This window comes from Mya arenaria, chromosome 6 (assembly GCF_026914265.1).
Source record: "Mya arenaria isolate MELC-2E11 chromosome 6, ASM2691426v1".
Taxonomy (NCBI): domain Eukaryota; kingdom Metazoa; phylum Mollusca; class Bivalvia; order Myida; family Myidae; genus Mya; species Mya arenaria.
The window spans coordinates 748553-767547 of NC_069127.1; the positions used below are offsets into that span (position 1 = coordinate 748553).

Below are 18995 nucleotides of genomic sequence, written 5' to 3' on the forward strand. Positions count from 1 at the left end.
ACCAAGGTTACCATAATATCACAACATTTTTTCTTCGAAACACAGACAAGCTAATTACAATTGAATTACTCAATTCCCTCATTTGGAGTGTTTAAAAAAAAAAAATCTTAATATTATTAAGGCTTCATGAATATAGTCCCCTGATTCACTTACCTATCTTCCTCTGGAGAGTGGTTGGGCTGTTTGGGTTGTATCTGTTGAGCCCGGGCTCATTCCGCAGCTTTGCCTCCTCCTTTAAACGGGCAACCTCCTGGGTAAGACTGTCACGATCCTCTGTCATCTCAACCAGACGACGCTCCAACTGAAATAAACAGAAAGTTTGAGAGTGGCATGAAAGTCTGCCTTGCATACAAGAATTGTTGGATCCAGCCACATGATGTACATTCTCTTGGTCTCTTGAAAAGGACACCAATATTGATTCCACTATGGAAATGGACTTGAGCGACACCCTATAAGGTTATCATCTTTTGGTTCAATCAGGCTAAAAAATATTTGTACTATTAAGACAATAAGTACCGAGATTTAAGTGAAGTATTTTTTTTACATGAAGACTTAATTATCAGAATTACGGGCTGGTTTCATTAAAGGAGCTTAGTTGTAACTTACAAATATCCCAGATGGCAACAAAATATTTATTTTATATGTGTCAGATGTTTTTAATTTCATTCTGGTTTATGTTCATTTCTCACAAAAACATAATTATAGAACTTACATAGCAAAATAATGATATGACACCATCATAAAACTTAATCTTTAATGCAATGGGGCACAGTTTTATAATATGAAATAAGGTAAAAGCCTAGTATGGTGTCAAACAAAAAACCCTTAACCCCACACTTCTAGCACAGTGAACAGATATGCATATTTTACATACCTCGCCAATCTGTGGCCCAGGGGATGCTCTTGCCCTAAGTCGATCAGTCTCGCCTTGCAGATGCTGATTAGTCTCCCTTGAATCCTCCAGAAGCTTGCGTACTTCACTCATTTCCTGCTCTCGGTTGTTCAGCTGCTTGCGGAGATTCAGGATTAAACTGTCCAGATCTTTGATTTGCTGTGATGGAAAATTGCATGCTCAGCATGATAAAAAACAAAGAAAGATGCATACCATTGTATCACAGACAATAACTTGAAGGAAAAGCCTTAGATCATTTAAAAGCTTAAGAAAAAGAGATTAAATGTACATGACATTTAATTTTTAAAAGATTATTTCTAATCTTACAGATTAGGCATTAAAACTGTATAAAAAAATATGTTGTAGGTTTTAAATATGTTGCAAATTCATTTTTAAATAAATCAAACTGAGCACAACATTGATGTACATATGGCAAAATGGGGATTACCTCACGGAGATTCATCTCTGATTCTGTTTCACCATTCATGGGTGTGACTGTTCGACTGCTGGTGTTAGACTGTGGTGTACGGGGTGGCAGCAGGGGGCTCTTTGATACAGGATTAAAAGGGACCCTCACATGTCCATCAGGGGTCATACTGCGCTTGTCTGGGGTGTACCTCTGTGCGGCTCCTATAACAGGCAGACTGGAAGCACTGGCAGTTCTTGACCCCTGTCTTGCCCCTTCCGTAACCCCTTCATAGTACTGGGTGAGTTCCTGCTCACTTGTCACACTCTGCGGTCGGGAGCCCTGGTTGCTGGCATTGCTGCCTGCATAATCACTGCCAACTAACTTACGGACATCTGTGGACTGGTACAGTTTCTCCTGGCTTGCATTTAGGGTGGAGTGGATCAGTTCCCTCTGAGGAGTCTGTCGTTGGGACCCTGGGGCAGACCCAGCCACTGAGCTGTGTTTTGACTCTTGAACTGATCCACGGGTAGGGGTACTGTGGGTAGAGCCAAGTAAGGACTCATGAGCAGATTTTGCACTAGTAACAGACATATTTGAGCCATATGGAGAACCATTCAAGTAATCCCGCCTTATTGGAGAATGCCTGTCAGCGGCACTGAGTACGTCCCCTATCTGCTCCTGGGGTGTGCGGGGTCTGGACCCTGACTGTGATCCAATCTGGGACCCTGTTCCGGAACTCTCTGATAATGCTGACCTGGCCTGGCGAGTGCTGTCGAATGCTTCATTTATCAGCTCATTGATTCTCTGTCTGCTTGAGTCATTAGAATGAGCGGAACCTACAGACTCTGGTCTGCCATTGGTTGATCCCTCTCTAGATGGAGACCTGTTCTCCCTTCCAAGTGCATCAGTAATAAGCTCATCAAGCACATGTCTGCCTACAGAATTCCCTGAATGTACAGACCCTTCTGCAGACCCTGGTCTGCCATGCTCCCGGCCCTCGGTGGGTGTTTGTCTGGCAGAGCCTAGGACAGAGCTGTGGCGGGATGGCTGGGAGGCACTAGAGTCTGGTCTCCCCACATCATCAGAGAGCACTGGTGTCTGACGTGCTGAGCTATGTTTGGAATGCAAGGAGTTGACTGATGCTGGACGATCAATGTTGTCCAGGGGTGTATGCCTAGCAGAACTGTGAGCCGAGTTGTGCCTGGAAACAACTGGGCTCTCTGTGCTGTATATTGGTGTTCTAGAATGTCCAGTGCCTAACACATCGTCTATCACAACTGGGGAAGATTTGCCACCACGTCCAAGTGAGTCATTTGACTGAACGCTGCGTTTCTCAAGATAATCATCTAACAATGAGTTCTTAAATGATTCGCTATTTCCGTTAAGTCCATTTTCAGATCTATACACATGTCCCATGTCCATGGACTTCAATAGGGTGTCATCCCCATCCTGGTACTGCTTGACGCTATCTTCCCCTACTGGCGTTCCTCTACCATTCAAGTCCGGGAAATCCGTCTTCAGCCTTTGGCTCAGCTCAGACTCAGACTCATTTCCAGACATGGCACCTTTGCTGCTGGTCAGCTGGTTTCGAACAAGGTCCTCGTACTTGTTAGACAAATGAATGCTACTCTCACTCTCCTCCCGGCTTAGCACATTGTCACCATTCCCTGTATCCATACCTGCCCTGGTTTGAGGATGTGTAAAACTCCTGCTGGCCCTGGTAGGGGTATATGTGACTTCCTTGCCTGCGGTGTTGGTCTCCTGGTTCTCGTTATGCTGCTGGTCTCTCACAAACTGTTCCGCCTTCGCAACTCCTGTAGAACGCCCCTCATCTTCCAGGATGTCTGAAAATAAAGAGCAGATAATCATCTAAATGCTGTTAAATGAAACACTACTAAAGCACTTATACATGTACATGTAGTGTTATTTTGAAAATCAATCATGATGTAATAACAGAAAAATTCTCCATGGTTATGCGTAAGAAGGTCATAAAGTTAATTATTGTATCAAAATGCTTGACGTCAGTTTAACACCTACAATAAGAAAGTCCAGCAAAAATAACTGCCGTCTGTGTTTCCATTTTGCCACCTATACTAATATTTTGCTGGCATTTAAATCTCAGTTCTGTTTTTTAAGCCTCAGTCAAAATGAGCTACTTACAAACAAAACTCAATAAATCATGTTACCAAGTTGTATTGTTTGTTTATATCATTTTCGGAAAACATTCAAACGTTATCTGGCTCAAAATTTAAAAAAAACAAATAAGTTATATCTTATCTAGTGATCAACCAATCTTGCTCTTGATAATAATCAACTACACTATGTTCATTAATTAAAGCTCACTGTTTGAATCCAAAGAATAGTATCACTTCAACCAATCGAATCAGTGCCAAGTGTTTTGTGCACCCTATTTTGTTTTTTAGCTTTTGTAACTAAGTCAGTTTATCTATTTGGCTGGACATAAAGATCTACTGACCTGAGTTTCTACAATATCTTATAAACTTGTCTGAGTTCATAATTACATAAATATTACAAATTAATCAAACTTAATATTCATGCTAACATGCTGTTCCATCGGAATAAATTTATTCATTTGTAACACATTAAATGTAACCCTAGCTGTGCTGGGCTTGAAAGTTTAATTTTCATAAAGATCTCCAAATAAACAATTAAGCATTAAAAAAATTGCAAAAGGTATTAAAAAATATGGACAATCAGAAAACCTTTTTTCAGCTTACAGTCACACTGACCTTGACCTTTGACCCACTGACCTCAAAATGAATAGGGTTCATCTGCTGGTCATGACCAATAAGCCTACCTAGTATGAGGTCCCTGGGTCAAAGCGTTCTCAAGTTATTGATCGGAAACCGTTTTTCATGTTAAGGTCACACTGACCTTGACCTTTGACCCACTGACCTCAAAATCAATAGGGTTCATCTGCTGGTCATGACCAATACACCTACCAAGTATGAGGTTCCTGGGTCAAAGCGTTCTCAAGTTATTGATCGGAAACCGTTTTTCATGTAAAGGTCACACTGACCTTGACCTTTGACCCACTGACCTCAAAATCAATAGGGTTCATCTGCTGGTCATGACCAATAAGCCTACCTAGTATGAGGTCCCTGGGTCAAAGCGTTCTCAAGTTATTGATCGGAAACCGTTTTTCATGTTAAGGTCACACTGACCTTGACCTTTGACCCACTGACCTCAAAATCAATAGGGTTCATCTGCTGGTCATGACCAATACACCTACCAAGTATGAGGTTCCTGGGTCAAAGCGTTCTCAAGTTATTGATCGGAAACCGTTTTTCATGTAAAGGTCACACTGACCTTGACCTTTGACCCACTGACCTCAAAATCAATAGGGTTCATCTGCTGGTCATGACCAATAAGCCTACTTAGTATGAGGTCCCTGGGTCAAAGCGTTCTCAAGTTATTGATCGGAAACCGTTTTTCATGTTAAGGTCACACTGACCTTGACCTTTGACCCACTGACCTCAAAATCAATAGGGTTCATCTGCTGGTCATGACCAATACACCTACCAAGTATGAGGTTCCTGGGTCAAAGCGTTCTCAAGTTATTGATCGGAAACCGTTTTTCATGTAAAGGTCACACTGACCTTGACCTTTGACCCACTGACCTCAAAATCAATAGGGTTCATCTGCTGGTGATGACCAATACACCTACCAAGTATGAGGTCCCTCGGTCAAAGCGTTCTCAAGTTATTGATCGGAAACCATTTGGTATTCCGACCGACCGACAGACAGACAGACAGACAGACAGACCGACCGACATGTGCAAAACAATATACCCCACTTTTTTCAAAAGGGGGCATAAAAATATCATTATTATTATCATTATTATCAATATTCTTCTCCTTCTTATTATAACTATTGTATTTGTTAAAATCAGTAGTTGGAGCAGAAAAATTCAGACCTTGAACACACCTCAAATTACTCCAAAGAATCCATTCTTTGTATACACAGGAGACAATAACAATATCAATCAATGTTTACACCTTGGTAATTATGATGACTTTATCAGCATGGACAAATACTTACAGACTTCTGAACAATTCCATTTATTGACAGCATAAATATTTCACAAAGTTTTTGACCCAGACCTAACAAAAACTTAAACCATAAATTTCATCCAGCATGAAGTATGAAGAAAATCCAATGTATCGCACTATTAACAGTTAATGTATTCTCCGTACTGTAAACCATTATTGGAATTCAAATGTTTGATTGTTTGACTATTTGTTTTTATGTTTTATCTCCAATTTATCAATACTATATTATTACACTAAGCTTTTGAAGTCTACAGTTTGCAAAGCTTTTATGTGATTTCCCTATGACGAACTTCATGTCTGAGCTTGAATGTTTTCATATAGATTGCAGGTAAGTAAATGGAAATGTAGATTATGGTAATTTCATCTTAAATGTTTACTTTAGATAAATAAATGTTGAGATTCATGATGTGCTTGTAGGGAACAGTTCAGTTTTCAAGAAATTCTTAATAAAAAGAAATCATTAGATTTAAACCAAATAATGAAAATTCAAAACAAATTAATATATAAAATAATGAGAAAAAAATACCAAATACAAATTAATTTCATTCATATTTCTTTGTTATCAATCTTTCATTTTCTACAGAATTTGAATAACTGACTGAACTTTATATAATTTATCAATTTGCATTTTTGTTAAAATTCATATCATGATTTATGTCCGTTGTTTCTTTTTTTCAGCATCATAAATCCTTGAAATATCACTTACTCCATTATAACACTTCTCAGACACCATCAATATAACAACAACAGCAACAACAAGAATGTAAAGAAATGCTTTCTCTTTCATTCACCACCACAGATGAAATAACGATGATAGTAACTAGCTTTATACTTTCAACCACCGACTTTCACAGATCATCAGCAATCTAATTTGTAAACCAAGTTGTTCATAAATCAATATACGTAAATGACACTTGTAAACCTGTGACCAAACTGCCGATGACATTGACAAGAAAGTTAATACCATACCAGGTTAAGCAGTGGTATTGATAGATTAACCTTAAACCAACATGTCCTTCCTACGTTAAATACTATCAAACCTTTTAGCAGAAAGTGAAATATTTCCCTTCACAAAACTTATTTGATGTTTTTTCTGTATTAAAATCCTTTATATAAATGTAGAAACACATGTGAATGAGTATTTAATTGAATGTGATGTAATTTTCACACATAGTTGTGCCTTTAATTTCTAATGCAAATGTTTGTGAGTAAGCTAATATTTACCGGTAATTCAAACAACATTAGTTTATTGCTTGATTTCAGTTTCAAAATAGCTACCATGTAACATACAAGTGTTAGTTTTAAGAATATTTTATCATTGCAGTCATGCTCATATTTGTCCATTTTGCAGCAATTTGACTATTTCACTACAAGCTTCGTACCTGACATGCACAGAGAAACCGCCTGTGGAAGCTGGGCCGATAACCGGATCCATTTTTCACGAGTTTTGTTTAGCTTATTCGGAAAAGTCATTTGACTTTTCTTTTCGCGGATATTTAAGCACATCTTTTGAACAACATTAGAAAAATTAAATCTCCTCTTATTAACATCTAATGTAACTAAGTCCGCTTCTGCCATGTTAATATTTTAATATCTGTCTCTGCAAAACTAGTATTTTGGTTTCTAAAACAAATGCACAGATATTCAAGTTGCAACTACTTTATTTAAAATAGTACAATGAAGTATTGACCAACAACAGGATGTTCCTTTCAGATTCATTGCAGTAATTCCAGTAAGCTATTGATTGTTTCACATTGGAACAAGCGAATTATTTTAATAACATTCCCTGTAATTGTCAAGTTAAGCAACATTGGAACAAGCGAATTATTTTAATAATATTCCCTGTAATTATCAAGTTAAGCAATCATAGATTTGTTTCAGTTACATAGATTTCTGAATATAATATTTTATGCAAACCAATGTCAGATTATAACACAAAGCTGATTAATGCAACTCCTTAAGTTAAGGTCAGCGTAAAATCACTTCCAACATAAATGAAAAAACTTCAAATAAAATCTATATACATCGGGACCAGGAGTGAATTTCAGTTTTTTACACAACAATACACTTCTATTTTTTTCCTTTGTTTATTTGTTTCTGTTCTTTTATTAGCCTTACTAGACCTTAGAAACAACGGTAATTGTTTTCATCAATAATCAATGATTATTGGTCATTTATTTGCTGAATTCTTTCTTGCCATCTAGAAATAGCGACTTGTCTTTAAACGTTCAAGGAATGACTACTCAGCATCTGTTTACCATGTTCAAAAATGTTTTCATAAGATACATATGAATTCTTGATAAAGGGAAAATGTATCTGTACGACTATGTGTATGTATATAAAGTGAATATGAGGTAAATTTTATGTAATTAACTTTCCTTACACTCATAATTAACTCATGACAAATAGACTTGGTTATCGGCTCAGCTCCAACGATAAATTATTGACTGGCCAACTGCTACTGGAAATGTTAATAAGTATTCTTAGAAATATGGTAAGGGTTTTTCTACCAGCAAATTCTAAAGACTGCAATCAATTTACAGAAATTGTGTCTGAATTCACACCCGAGGAAGGGACATCACATAGTATACAGTGTAGCTAGTCATTCTAAAATGTCATCCAGGCTTTTTTTAATGATGTATATTCCAGGCTAAACATCATTAAAAAAGAAGCCTGGACTAATGAATCACTAACCGTGTAGCCAGTATACAATCTAAAAAGTACTGCACATACAAGTATATATTTCAAAATATCTTAAACTGCTCAAGGACCACCTATCAATTGAATAAAATCATAGTGATTTTACACAGCTTAGAATATCTATGGATGAATATGACAATGACGGGATCATTTTGGGACACATTTAGATGGATATTTTCAACTGCGACACCGTCTCGATGTAAACAAAAACTTGACTACCAATGTTCTTACCGTACAAGCACCCTTTTAAAAGAAATAACTACAATTTTTGCTATGTTTATTTGTATTTAATATTGTTTTTGTATTTTACAGCTATAAAAAAATGAGAATACAATGTTCTACCTTATCGAAATAAAACGTTTAAGGCCGTGATTGTACTTCATCTGTTGACATTTGATAAACTTCCGGTACGGGCAAGTTTTTACCCGTTCCGCTCGTTCGATCGTCTTACTGCCATCGATTATTGAATGGTTCTTTTAATGATAAATTGTTTGTTTGATAAAATTTGCTGATAAGTTGATGCTTTAAATGATTCATTGAATGAATAAAGATAGACTGAGTTTTGAATGATTGAGTGAATGAATATAGAAATGGATCGATTGATGTGGTTGATTGCTTAATCGATTGATTGATTGATTGAATATTTAATGACATATTGGTTGGTTGGCTGATTGATTGACTGAATGTTTGATTAATTAGTTGATAGTTCAATTCATTCATTCGCTCACTAGCTAGCTCGCTCGCTCACTTCACTTCACTTCACTTCACTTCACTTCACTTCACTTCACTTCACTCACTCACTCACTCACTCACTCACTCACTCACTCACTCACTCACTCACTCACTCACTCACTCACTCACTCACTCACTCACTCACTCACTCACTCACTCACTCACTCACTCACTCACTCACTCACTCACTCACTCACTCCACGTTGACCTTACCGTCTTTGAGGTAGAGGTCCACCTCAAATGTGTAGTGCTTCACGTTGACGTCTTCCACCGGGTAAAACGTGCCATCAATCACCAGGTTGCCGACGTATCCGCCCACAGGGACTTTTACCTCGTCCGAGTAGAAACAGCGGGAACCCTCCGACCAGCTTAGCTTGATCGGTTCGATATCCTGTAATACAGGAGGCTAACATTTATATATGTATACATTGATACTAAATAAGTTTTATATTATTATTAACATGAATCAAACTCGACTCCGTTTCGTTGAAAGAAACCATAGTATTGGTGTCCTTTAGAGGAGATCATAAGGAAGTGTCCTTTGTGGGACTCTTACCCACACACTCTTGAATTAGGGCCCTTGTTCTATCGTGTTGGAACTTTAACATTTTAAGCCTATACTCTCACCGATATACCATTTTTACAACTTTTTTTTTTTTTTGTCCTAGAAAGAGCAAATTTTTGCGTAAATATCTGCAAAACAATGATAATAATAAGATTGCTAACCAAAAATCAGATCTTAGATTATTACATTTCCGTTCGAAAATTAATGTTTTAAGGCTTAAACCGTTACGAACGGTTTAAGAGAAATGCATAAAACATCATTTTTTGAACTTATAAATATACAAATCTGCAATCTAATATTTTTGTCAGCATTCTTATATAACTGGTTTCCATGGATTTTCACAAAAATAGGCTCGTTCCAAGACAAAAAAAAGTTGTCAAAACGTTCAATCTGTTAGAGTGCAGCTTTAACTTTAAACATACTTTCATATGAATGAAACAGTTTACCTTGTTGTTGAGTGTGACAAAGACGACGCTGGTAGCCTGGGTGAAGATAGTCCTTTCCCAGCGGTATCTGCAGCAAGCGTGTGTAAGGGAGGGGGATACACACCCGTCTCCTTCACGACCCTCGGGCATCGCCAGGCAGTTAACCCGGGACTCGGGCTCGACAGTACTGTTGGTAAAACTGTTACACGTTGGAGTTACGTTGCCAGATTCTCTTGTATTACCACAGTTTCCTATCGTCTCTTTACTATCGGGAGTCTCTTTGTGGTCGAAGGTTTCAAATTGTTCTTCTGCGGTTTTGATTTTTTCAAAGTTTATCTGAGTTCCTGCACATTTAGCAGAAAGATCCCGTGTTACCTTAACACTAGTATCCTCATGAATATCCAGTTCATTAAAAGTACACACAGTGTCGATATCACGGGATTTACTTTTATCCCTCAACTCTCTTTTCTCTTTGATACAAGTAATGAAGGCTTCCTTCGCCCTTTCAATGTCTTCAAGGTCTGAGTCACAATAGGCCGTCGATAAATCGCTGTTTTCGTGAATGATCAAACTAACGGTTGTAAGTTCGTGTGTCGCTTTTTCAACTATTTCCTCTTCAGGCTCGTTTTTCTCGCCGTTTTCTCTTTTAGATATCTCTTCATTTTGCAATTTTGGGTTATCATTGAACTGCTCAGTCACTGAATTATATTCTGGGTTGGCCCCATATGATCCTACTATTTCGTGATCTAGTCCAACTGTATCAAAATCATTGTTGTTAATTGAAGTGTCTTTAATTAATGCATCTTCTAACTCGTCATCAGTTGATCTCGTATTTTCTGTAGTTTGAACACTTTCTGTGACAATTAGCTCAGATGCATCAACGCTGTTTATTCCCGAATCTTCAACCTCTTCGTAAGAAGTGCATTCTAAGATTCCTTCGGCGTTTTTATTAGATAAACCGTCAGGTTCGTCAGATGAACTCGAACAATCAACACTAGATACAACAGCAGAGCTGTCTTCTAAATCACTTGCTGAAGTGACAACTATCCGCACATCGATTCCACTAAAAACACTTTCAGCTTCAATACCCGTTACCAGCTTACTAGTTTCCTCTTCTACCTCAGACTTCTCGTGCTTAGGATTCTCAATGAAGCCGTCACTATTATTTGTATTAACAGATTCTTCATAAGTTACTTCAAAGTTACCATCATAATCTGATTCGTCATTGCTTGGTGTATCCACGTCATGAACAGAAGTATTATCAACACGTTCTTTCCCGTCCTCTTCAGTTTGCTTTGTACTCTTAGTCTTCAGGTTTTGTGTGTCATCATTGTTGACTATATCAGTTTCTTGTTGAACACCGTTTCCATGGTCTTTGTCAGTGATTACAGAGTCAGTTTCTAGTCGATCAACTTCGACAGGAACTTTATCATCCAACACTTCACTTTGCGTATCTTGACTACCTCCACTGATTGCAGGATTGATATCCTGGCCAGAACCTGCAAATATATTCAAAACTACTAGATTACATAAGAATATAAGAACACAGTTTCCCCTGTAATCTTTCTAAGAATCATTATTTCCTGCGTGACATTTGATTGCAAATATTAAAATGAGTAAGAAACCAATTCATTTGAGAGCTAAGTCTATAATCAACTATAAAACGATCGGTTCTATGTTTATTGTCGGACTTATCGGAAGTTTTCGCCGCGTATGCATTGTAACAATTGCATTGCATAATAATTTATGAGTTTAACGAATGTCCCTCAATTTAATATTCAAATGGTGAGACACAAGCGTACCTGAAGAAGACATATTAGATCCAAATAGCGAATCAATTAATCGTTCAGTTCGTATTTGTCCATGTTTATCTTCGTGTTTTCTGAGTGATCAATCTTAAACTGATTCTACATCTCAACATGCTTTCTGATTCCCGTCCAACAAACAATACAGTGTCTTTATTGGCAGTTGTAAATAGTACTTAAATCAACCATAAATTTCGAAAAACGAAATCAAATTTTATATCATTTTCCATTTGAAAATTTATCATGCCGTTTGTTGAACTTCTTGTCAGAAAATTCCACAGTCAATAACAACTCCCCATTCTTTAGAATGTATTTGAAAATTAATTAAAATGTTTGAAGCCAATTATAAATGGCGTCTTTTAGCATTGTTGCCAATAATCAATCAGTGGAGTTCATACAAAATACTGATCCTGGTATAAAGGTACATGTTGTACACAATCATTAGTTCTTTTGGTCTCGAGCTGTTCCTGTCGTCTGAAATATTTTACTACCGGGATTTTTAAACAAAATTAAGGAATATGGTAGTTTTGTGGTCAATTTGTTGTGGCTTGATTTAGAAGTAACAAGAGTTTTGTCAACGGGCGCCGGTGTACACCGGACGTTCGCCTGCTTTTATAATAGTCTGGCCTGATGATTTTGGCCAAACCTTGCGAAATACACGAGTTTGGTTTGTAACGTTGAACAATGATCAGACAGTCGATTGTGTTGTTTTTTATCACCTATACATGTTACAAGATTTTCAATTTTGAGATTTTTGTCAGAAAACCACCACAGGTAAAACTAGACCAACATCCCTGTTGTTGGCAAGGCGAGTGGTGTAACAGGTACAGCAAATCCATAAAGGGATAAAACTTTATCTTCATTTTGCATATTCAGACAGGCAAGTAATGGAACAATAGGGACTACATAGCAACAGTGTTTATTCCACTAGTTATATATATATTTGTTCAAGCCAAATCCGGTCCGCTTTAATAAATGTGTCCGCATTCGCTAAATTCGCCAATGGCGCGGTTTGTGCAGACATGGACGTGTAAGAGGACGCTGAAACATGGAATAGGACCAACACTCCCAACAGAATTCATCTGGATCGGTTTTTATGTATACGGCGCGGACATCGGACACGAACATAAACTATCAGCCATATAATGAAACAACGAAAGCAGTGAACGTAATTCAAAATGAAATAGAACACACCTATACATAATATTACTCCAAAATGCAATAAAGTAATAAGACACGCTTACAATAATAGTCTAATACATGAATGAATATACCCGCCATTATAGATTGCAGACATTCATTAAATTTTGACACTACCTTGGCATAAGTCCGAGTTCAGTGCAACCATTTTCATTTTCCATTCACAAAGTTGCATATATTAGACAAGATCATCAAAGACCAATGTAACTCCTACTGAAGGAGCCATAAAAGAAATGATTACAATGAATCATCGCGCAGAAAAGTATAGACTATTGATATATAGTAATGAAATAACAAATCTCAATAGTGGGTATCATATTGCGTCATTTGGGTGTAATCACATTACTGCGAAAATGGACCGAGTCTCTGAATGCGTGTTAATTTATGTATCATATCTAGTTATCATAATATACCTTTATAGAGTGTTATATTGTAAGTTAGACAGTGAAAAACTTACATGAATAAGACTGATTTATTGTCAGATATAGGCGCTGACCTAAAACAAAGGAGGGAATCTGTATGTGGCTGTGTGCAAATCAGAAAAAAACACCCGCCTATGAGATAGGACTTGTACAGATATAAAAACAGAATTGAAAGATAATGTCAAAGCCGTCTCTAACTGTATGAAATTGCATCTGTTTAGAAAATGCATGTACTTGAAAGCTCTTAGCAAGATATCTATTATCTGCGGTTAGTAGCAAGATAGTTTCAAGAATCGATTCTTGGAAAATCGGAATCATCACAGACAATGTCGACGTCATCCCGCGGGAGGGCGATACCTGATAATTAATTTTGTGGCAATGAATGACATATTATTTTCGCCGCACGAAGACAAAGCATGTGTAATGACCATGTGGAAAAATATTTCATGCAAATAAATGAATTATTGGCTTATGTTTATTTGATTGGGAGGTTGGCATTAAACTACAGTCGAACCCCGTTAACTCGAACTCGTTTGGCTCGAATTCCGCGTTGGCTCGTACTGGATGTAAAAGACCGATTTCTTTCTACTGGAGGTAAGCAAATCTCAACTTTCCCGAGGCTCGAGGTATTTTCGCGGGTCCCTGAGAGTTCGAGCCCACGGGGTCCGACTGTACATCATAGAAAACTCAATTATGACAACCAATAAAAACTGTGCAAAAGTTAAACAGATGTTACACATACCTTTTAATCAATTAGGCGTGTATTATGAAACCATAAAAGCAAAATCCTGATAATTCCAAGAACAGTTCCTTAATTCAACATGGTTTATTTTATTGTTGCATGAAAAGAGTCCCACCCGCGACCGTGCGATACATTGTAACAACTTTTCAATTATGTATATATTTTTCCCAAAGACTCGTATTTATGTAAGTTAACATACTGACATAGGGTATCTTTTGATCACCCGGGCCCTTCTTTTCATTATGCTCACTCGGATGGTCGTCACATTGTTCAAATATGCAACTGCCTATTAGCAATGCCACGCATGAAGGTTCAAGCAATTGATTTAACGGCTATTAGTGCGAACTATGAATAGTTCTATGACTAAAGCATGCAATTTGACACTGGTGTCGTTATAATCATGTCAAAAAGTGCACTTAAAAATCGTGTTTGTAGAAAAAGAATAAGAATAAAAAGAAGAAGAATGATGATGATGGCGACGCTGCTCCTGCTGCTGCCGATGCTGATGCTGATGATGATGATGATGATGATGATGATGATGATGAAAGTGATGATGACGATGACGACGATGACGACGACGGCGACGACGACGATGCTGATGCTGATGATGCTGTTGATGATGATGATGATGATGATGATGATGATGATGATGATGATGATGATGATGATGATGATGATGATGATGATGATGATGATGAAGAAAGACAGAGACTCACCTGACATAGCAGAGGCAACCTGGATGAAGGAAATCATTGAGACCTATTAAACCACTGAGCCTACATGTGGGTCTCCTGCAGACTTTCTATAATTAGCCAAAATCATTACTTTAAAAATGCACACTCCGTTGCACCATTTATCCATGACACTTAAAACTACTTCTCTAGCTGTCCAAACAACGTGAATAAATGAACTGTTGTCCTAAAATTTTGAATGTTAGATTCAAACACAAGTATGTCATATTTAGCTAAACTTTAAAGATAGACGTTGCATGTATTTTGAGCATGTCTGCAAATCCATAATCTGTTTTAAGCACTTCACGGTAACACAGCGATGTCAGCGAGAACGAATTAAACAACTGGGGTAATCGATCTTTATCAAATGATTGAAAATGAAATACATGCTGGAATGGGAAAATCTATTATTGGCATACCTTGTAAAATTGGAAAATATATATACAACGGCTTGTTGTACTTATAAAAGATAATAATCTTTACAAGGGATTGTATAAGAGAGTCAACAAATTACTTAATTGCTTTGGAAGTTATTGTTGTCGGGGTTTAAAGTCATTCTTTACAATGAAACGTTTACCATACAGAATAAATTAGAATACCATTTCAAACAAATGACTTAATACTAAGATGAAAATATCTTATGATGTAATTTGTTTAAGTGGTCAATCAGAGGTCTTTGACATATTTAAGTGTGGTCTGGTAAGAGAGAAATATGTTGCGGCCGTTTTTGATAGTATTGGTCAATTCTGACTTCAACAAAATGCGTTTAAGCAAAGTAAATCTTAATCCATGCTTCCAGAAAATACTGTGCTCTCATATAGACCATACAATCTGATGATTTGTGCATCTTCACATTTTCCACAATTCCTTGATTGTCTTTGATGCGGACCCATTGCTCTGTTTCAAGTATGGGCTTAATTGATACAGTTGCCTTTACGACCGACTTACTACATATACCAGTGCCCATGCAGTAGTATTGACTATTGGAAATTAATTGGATTTGATATATCAACGTTTTTGTCCTGACAGAGTTCACCAAAAGGTAAGCAATGTGGCATATGCGTTCATATTGAATCATCCTGGCAGTGTGTTATTTACGGTCGAGGTATAGAAGAAAACCAAGAGCCACACACACGGTTGTCAACGCTCGTCCGTTTTTCTCAGCTTAACACGGCGCATGGATGTATTTAAACATGCGGATATCGTCATTGTTAGCATGTGTATGAAGTTTCGTGCAATAAATACTAACCTGTGGTAGCCAGCCTACCGGGCTTGCACCTTAAGTCCTATAATCCCTAATTGTAACGACCACAGATCTATAATAAAGCTATCATTGTCCCAGACTTAGTTAGTGTTCAAGTGTATCATCTTATCTGTTAGAGGAAAGAGCAAATATGAAGGCCCATTTCGTGTCGCACTTATAGATACCCGTGTTTGAACAGTTCAAATGTTTGAAGAGATGAACTTGGTCGGATAGAAGGAAGAACATGGATACTTTTAGAAAGAACCGTTACATGTACAAATCGTCACCTTAATGCGAGAACTCAATATCTTCTTCTATATCTATATGCAGTTATTGAGTTATTGCAATAAGGTGACGACATGTAAGATACATAATCATAGACCGTCCGTCATCTTACGGTCCACCCGTGTTAGAAACACTCGTTGCCCAATCTCCTAGAGTTACGGCTGGGGTTACGATTAGTCCATTTTGACGATGTAAGGATGTAACATGTACTGTTTCCGTCCCTCTGTTGATTTCTGTATCACATTATATTGTATAAATGTATGTTCATACATACAATATATGATTTAATTAACCAAATCCATGCAAGACAATTACACCAAACTTTGTACACATGCTCACAATGACGATACCAACATGTTTCAATATATCTATGACCCGTAGTATACTGATAAAAACCAGACGAGCGTTGGTAACCGTCTGTGTGCTCTTGTGTTTTCTATACATCGACCAGAAAACGTAACACCTGGATGGTTCCAACCTCTGGGTATTCGTTTATTTAAAGTGGTATTAACAAAATAAAATAACATTAGTGAATGCAGATGTTGAGACTTGCCAGTAATCTTAATCGGACGTTAATCTAATTAATACCTCTGTAAACTTATACAACTAATCGGTTGTCTGGTATACTGTTTCAGCATAAGTTGGGTTAATTATTGAACAACTATAGTACCTCATCAAGTTGCAATACAATTAAGTTAACTTACAATTATTTCCATTACCATCCGAGTGGAAGTTCGAACATGACCAGTCCGTTGTTTAATATGCAATTGATATTATTCATAGTTTGTAAATGTGATCCATGTCAGAATATACTGTTTTAAGTTAAAACTTCCCAAATTTTGTTACAAAACGAAAGGAAAGGCTCCTATCAGAATATAAAACTTACCGCAAAACGTGTAGGCTCCAACTGTAATGTAACACTAAATTATTGAACTAATCTCCACTCGCTCGCGAGTCCACAATTCATCAACGCGGTTGATACATTCAGTATTGAACCCTGCCTTGTGTATGTCCAGGTGCACTTAATACCTAGAGGAAAATGTAAATCAAAGCCTTATTAATATTGTAGACTTGATCTCAACAATTCCAGACTTAAGCCCAAGTGGTCCGTCCGTCCACATGTTAAAGCAGTGAACCACGGGCAAGTCTACATTTGTACGTATAGACTTATCTCGTTAACAATCATGCACAGCGCAAACACAACAGGCCAACGAGCTGGGCTCACCTTTTTGATTAAATGAATACTTGATCTTATTAATAAACATAGATGACAAAGAATTGTAAGGAATTATTGAGACTGTGAAATAGAAGTCATGTTTGTACTTCGACGATTTAGTTTATCGATTCCTGTGAACGAGACTAAAGAACAGGTATCCCGAGATTAGGAATTCCGACTACTGAATTAATCACACTAAAACAGAACCCGAAGCTTGAGGACATTTGTAAACCGCATTTTATTCAAAGGACGCCAGTCCATTCCTGATATCATGCAAATACGCAGCTATACAACGCACCTTGTATTGCATTCATCGCATCGCACGTTGGGATTAGCATTGTATTTAATTTTCAATTTTCTTTTTACTTGATTAAACATTTGCATTTGTTAATACAACTGTATGTTTTGAAGATCATTGTTTTTTATGAATGTCTTTCGTTCAATTGATAATATGTCTATTTATTTTATTAATGTAAATGTCATATATCTGTCTTATCTCGTACAGTATGCATATAATACGAGTTTATGTGTCTCAATAATTTGTATTCCTTTTCTAGGGGTTACACAGCTGGAGCCTTATTCATAAAGCATCTTAGTGACGAGTTTTTCCAAATTGAATCTGAAGAAAATAAACTTTACACCAATAACATAAACAAGAGTGCCGAGATGGCCCTATATCGCTAACCTCAGTAAAACTATACTGTGCTACAGACTTGTTGATAAATAAAGGGCAATAACAGAGATTTGGCTTCTCTGATGTTTTATACCCTTTCACATTCTCACCAAATTTTGTGATGATTGGACAAATGCTTAAAAAGTTATTGATAGGACAAGAGCAATTTTACGTAATTTCTATGATTACAGCGCAATAACTCTCGGATAACTACAGCAATTTTGCTAATCATCAAACACGTTAATACACATTCTGACCAAATTTGGTCATGATTGGACAAAGGGTTCTAAAGTAATTGATCGGACTACATACTGGATGGTACCTGTCTGCCCTTCCATACACCATAGGTGGAACTATTATATGTCCAGTGTTTTAAACACATGACAAATATGTATTTGTTTATAAAGATACAGAGGGCAATAACCGTCTTACAATTTCCAAGATATTTGGGCTGAAAATGTTACGTCTAGGGTGTTAACAAGGTATTTCCATATTTGGGCTCTGTGACCTAGTTTTGACCCCAGATGACCCACAATCGAACGTGAGCTAGACATCATCGAAACAGCCTTTAAGACAAATTTCCAGGATATTTGGGCTGAAAATGTTACCTCTTGAGTGTTAACAAGGTTTTTCCATATTTGGGCTGTGACCTAGTTTTTGACACCAGATGACCCATATTCGAACTAGAGCTAGAAATCATCAAAACAACCTTTCTGACATGTATCCAGGATATTTGGGCTAAAAATGTAACTTCTAAAGTGTTAACAAGGTTTTTTCCATATTTGGGCTCTGTGACCTAGTTTTTTACTCCAGATGTCCCATATTCGAACTTGAGCTAGAAATCAACGAATCAATCTTTCTGACAAATTTCCAGGACATTTG

At 37.2% G+C, this 18995-nt stretch overlaps 1 protein-coding gene across 2 annotated transcripts; it reads right to left on the reverse strand.

Annotated features, from left to right (window-relative positions):
* Positions 1 to 153: 153 nt before the first annotated feature.
* On the reverse strand, positions 154 to 14984 carry LOC128236449 (uncharacterized; the record flags this gene model as incomplete). 2 transcript variants are annotated; one of them, XM_052951309.1, is given in 6 exon segments in its annotated part: positions 154 to 301; positions 875 to 1051; positions 1341 to 3145; positions 9020 to 9197; positions 9818 to 11295; positions 14682 to 14984. In XM_052951309.1, coding segments are annotated over 6 exon segments (3823 nt in total), but the record flags the coding sequence as incomplete, so codon positions are not given.
* Positions 14985 to 18995: the final 4011 nt, after the last annotated feature.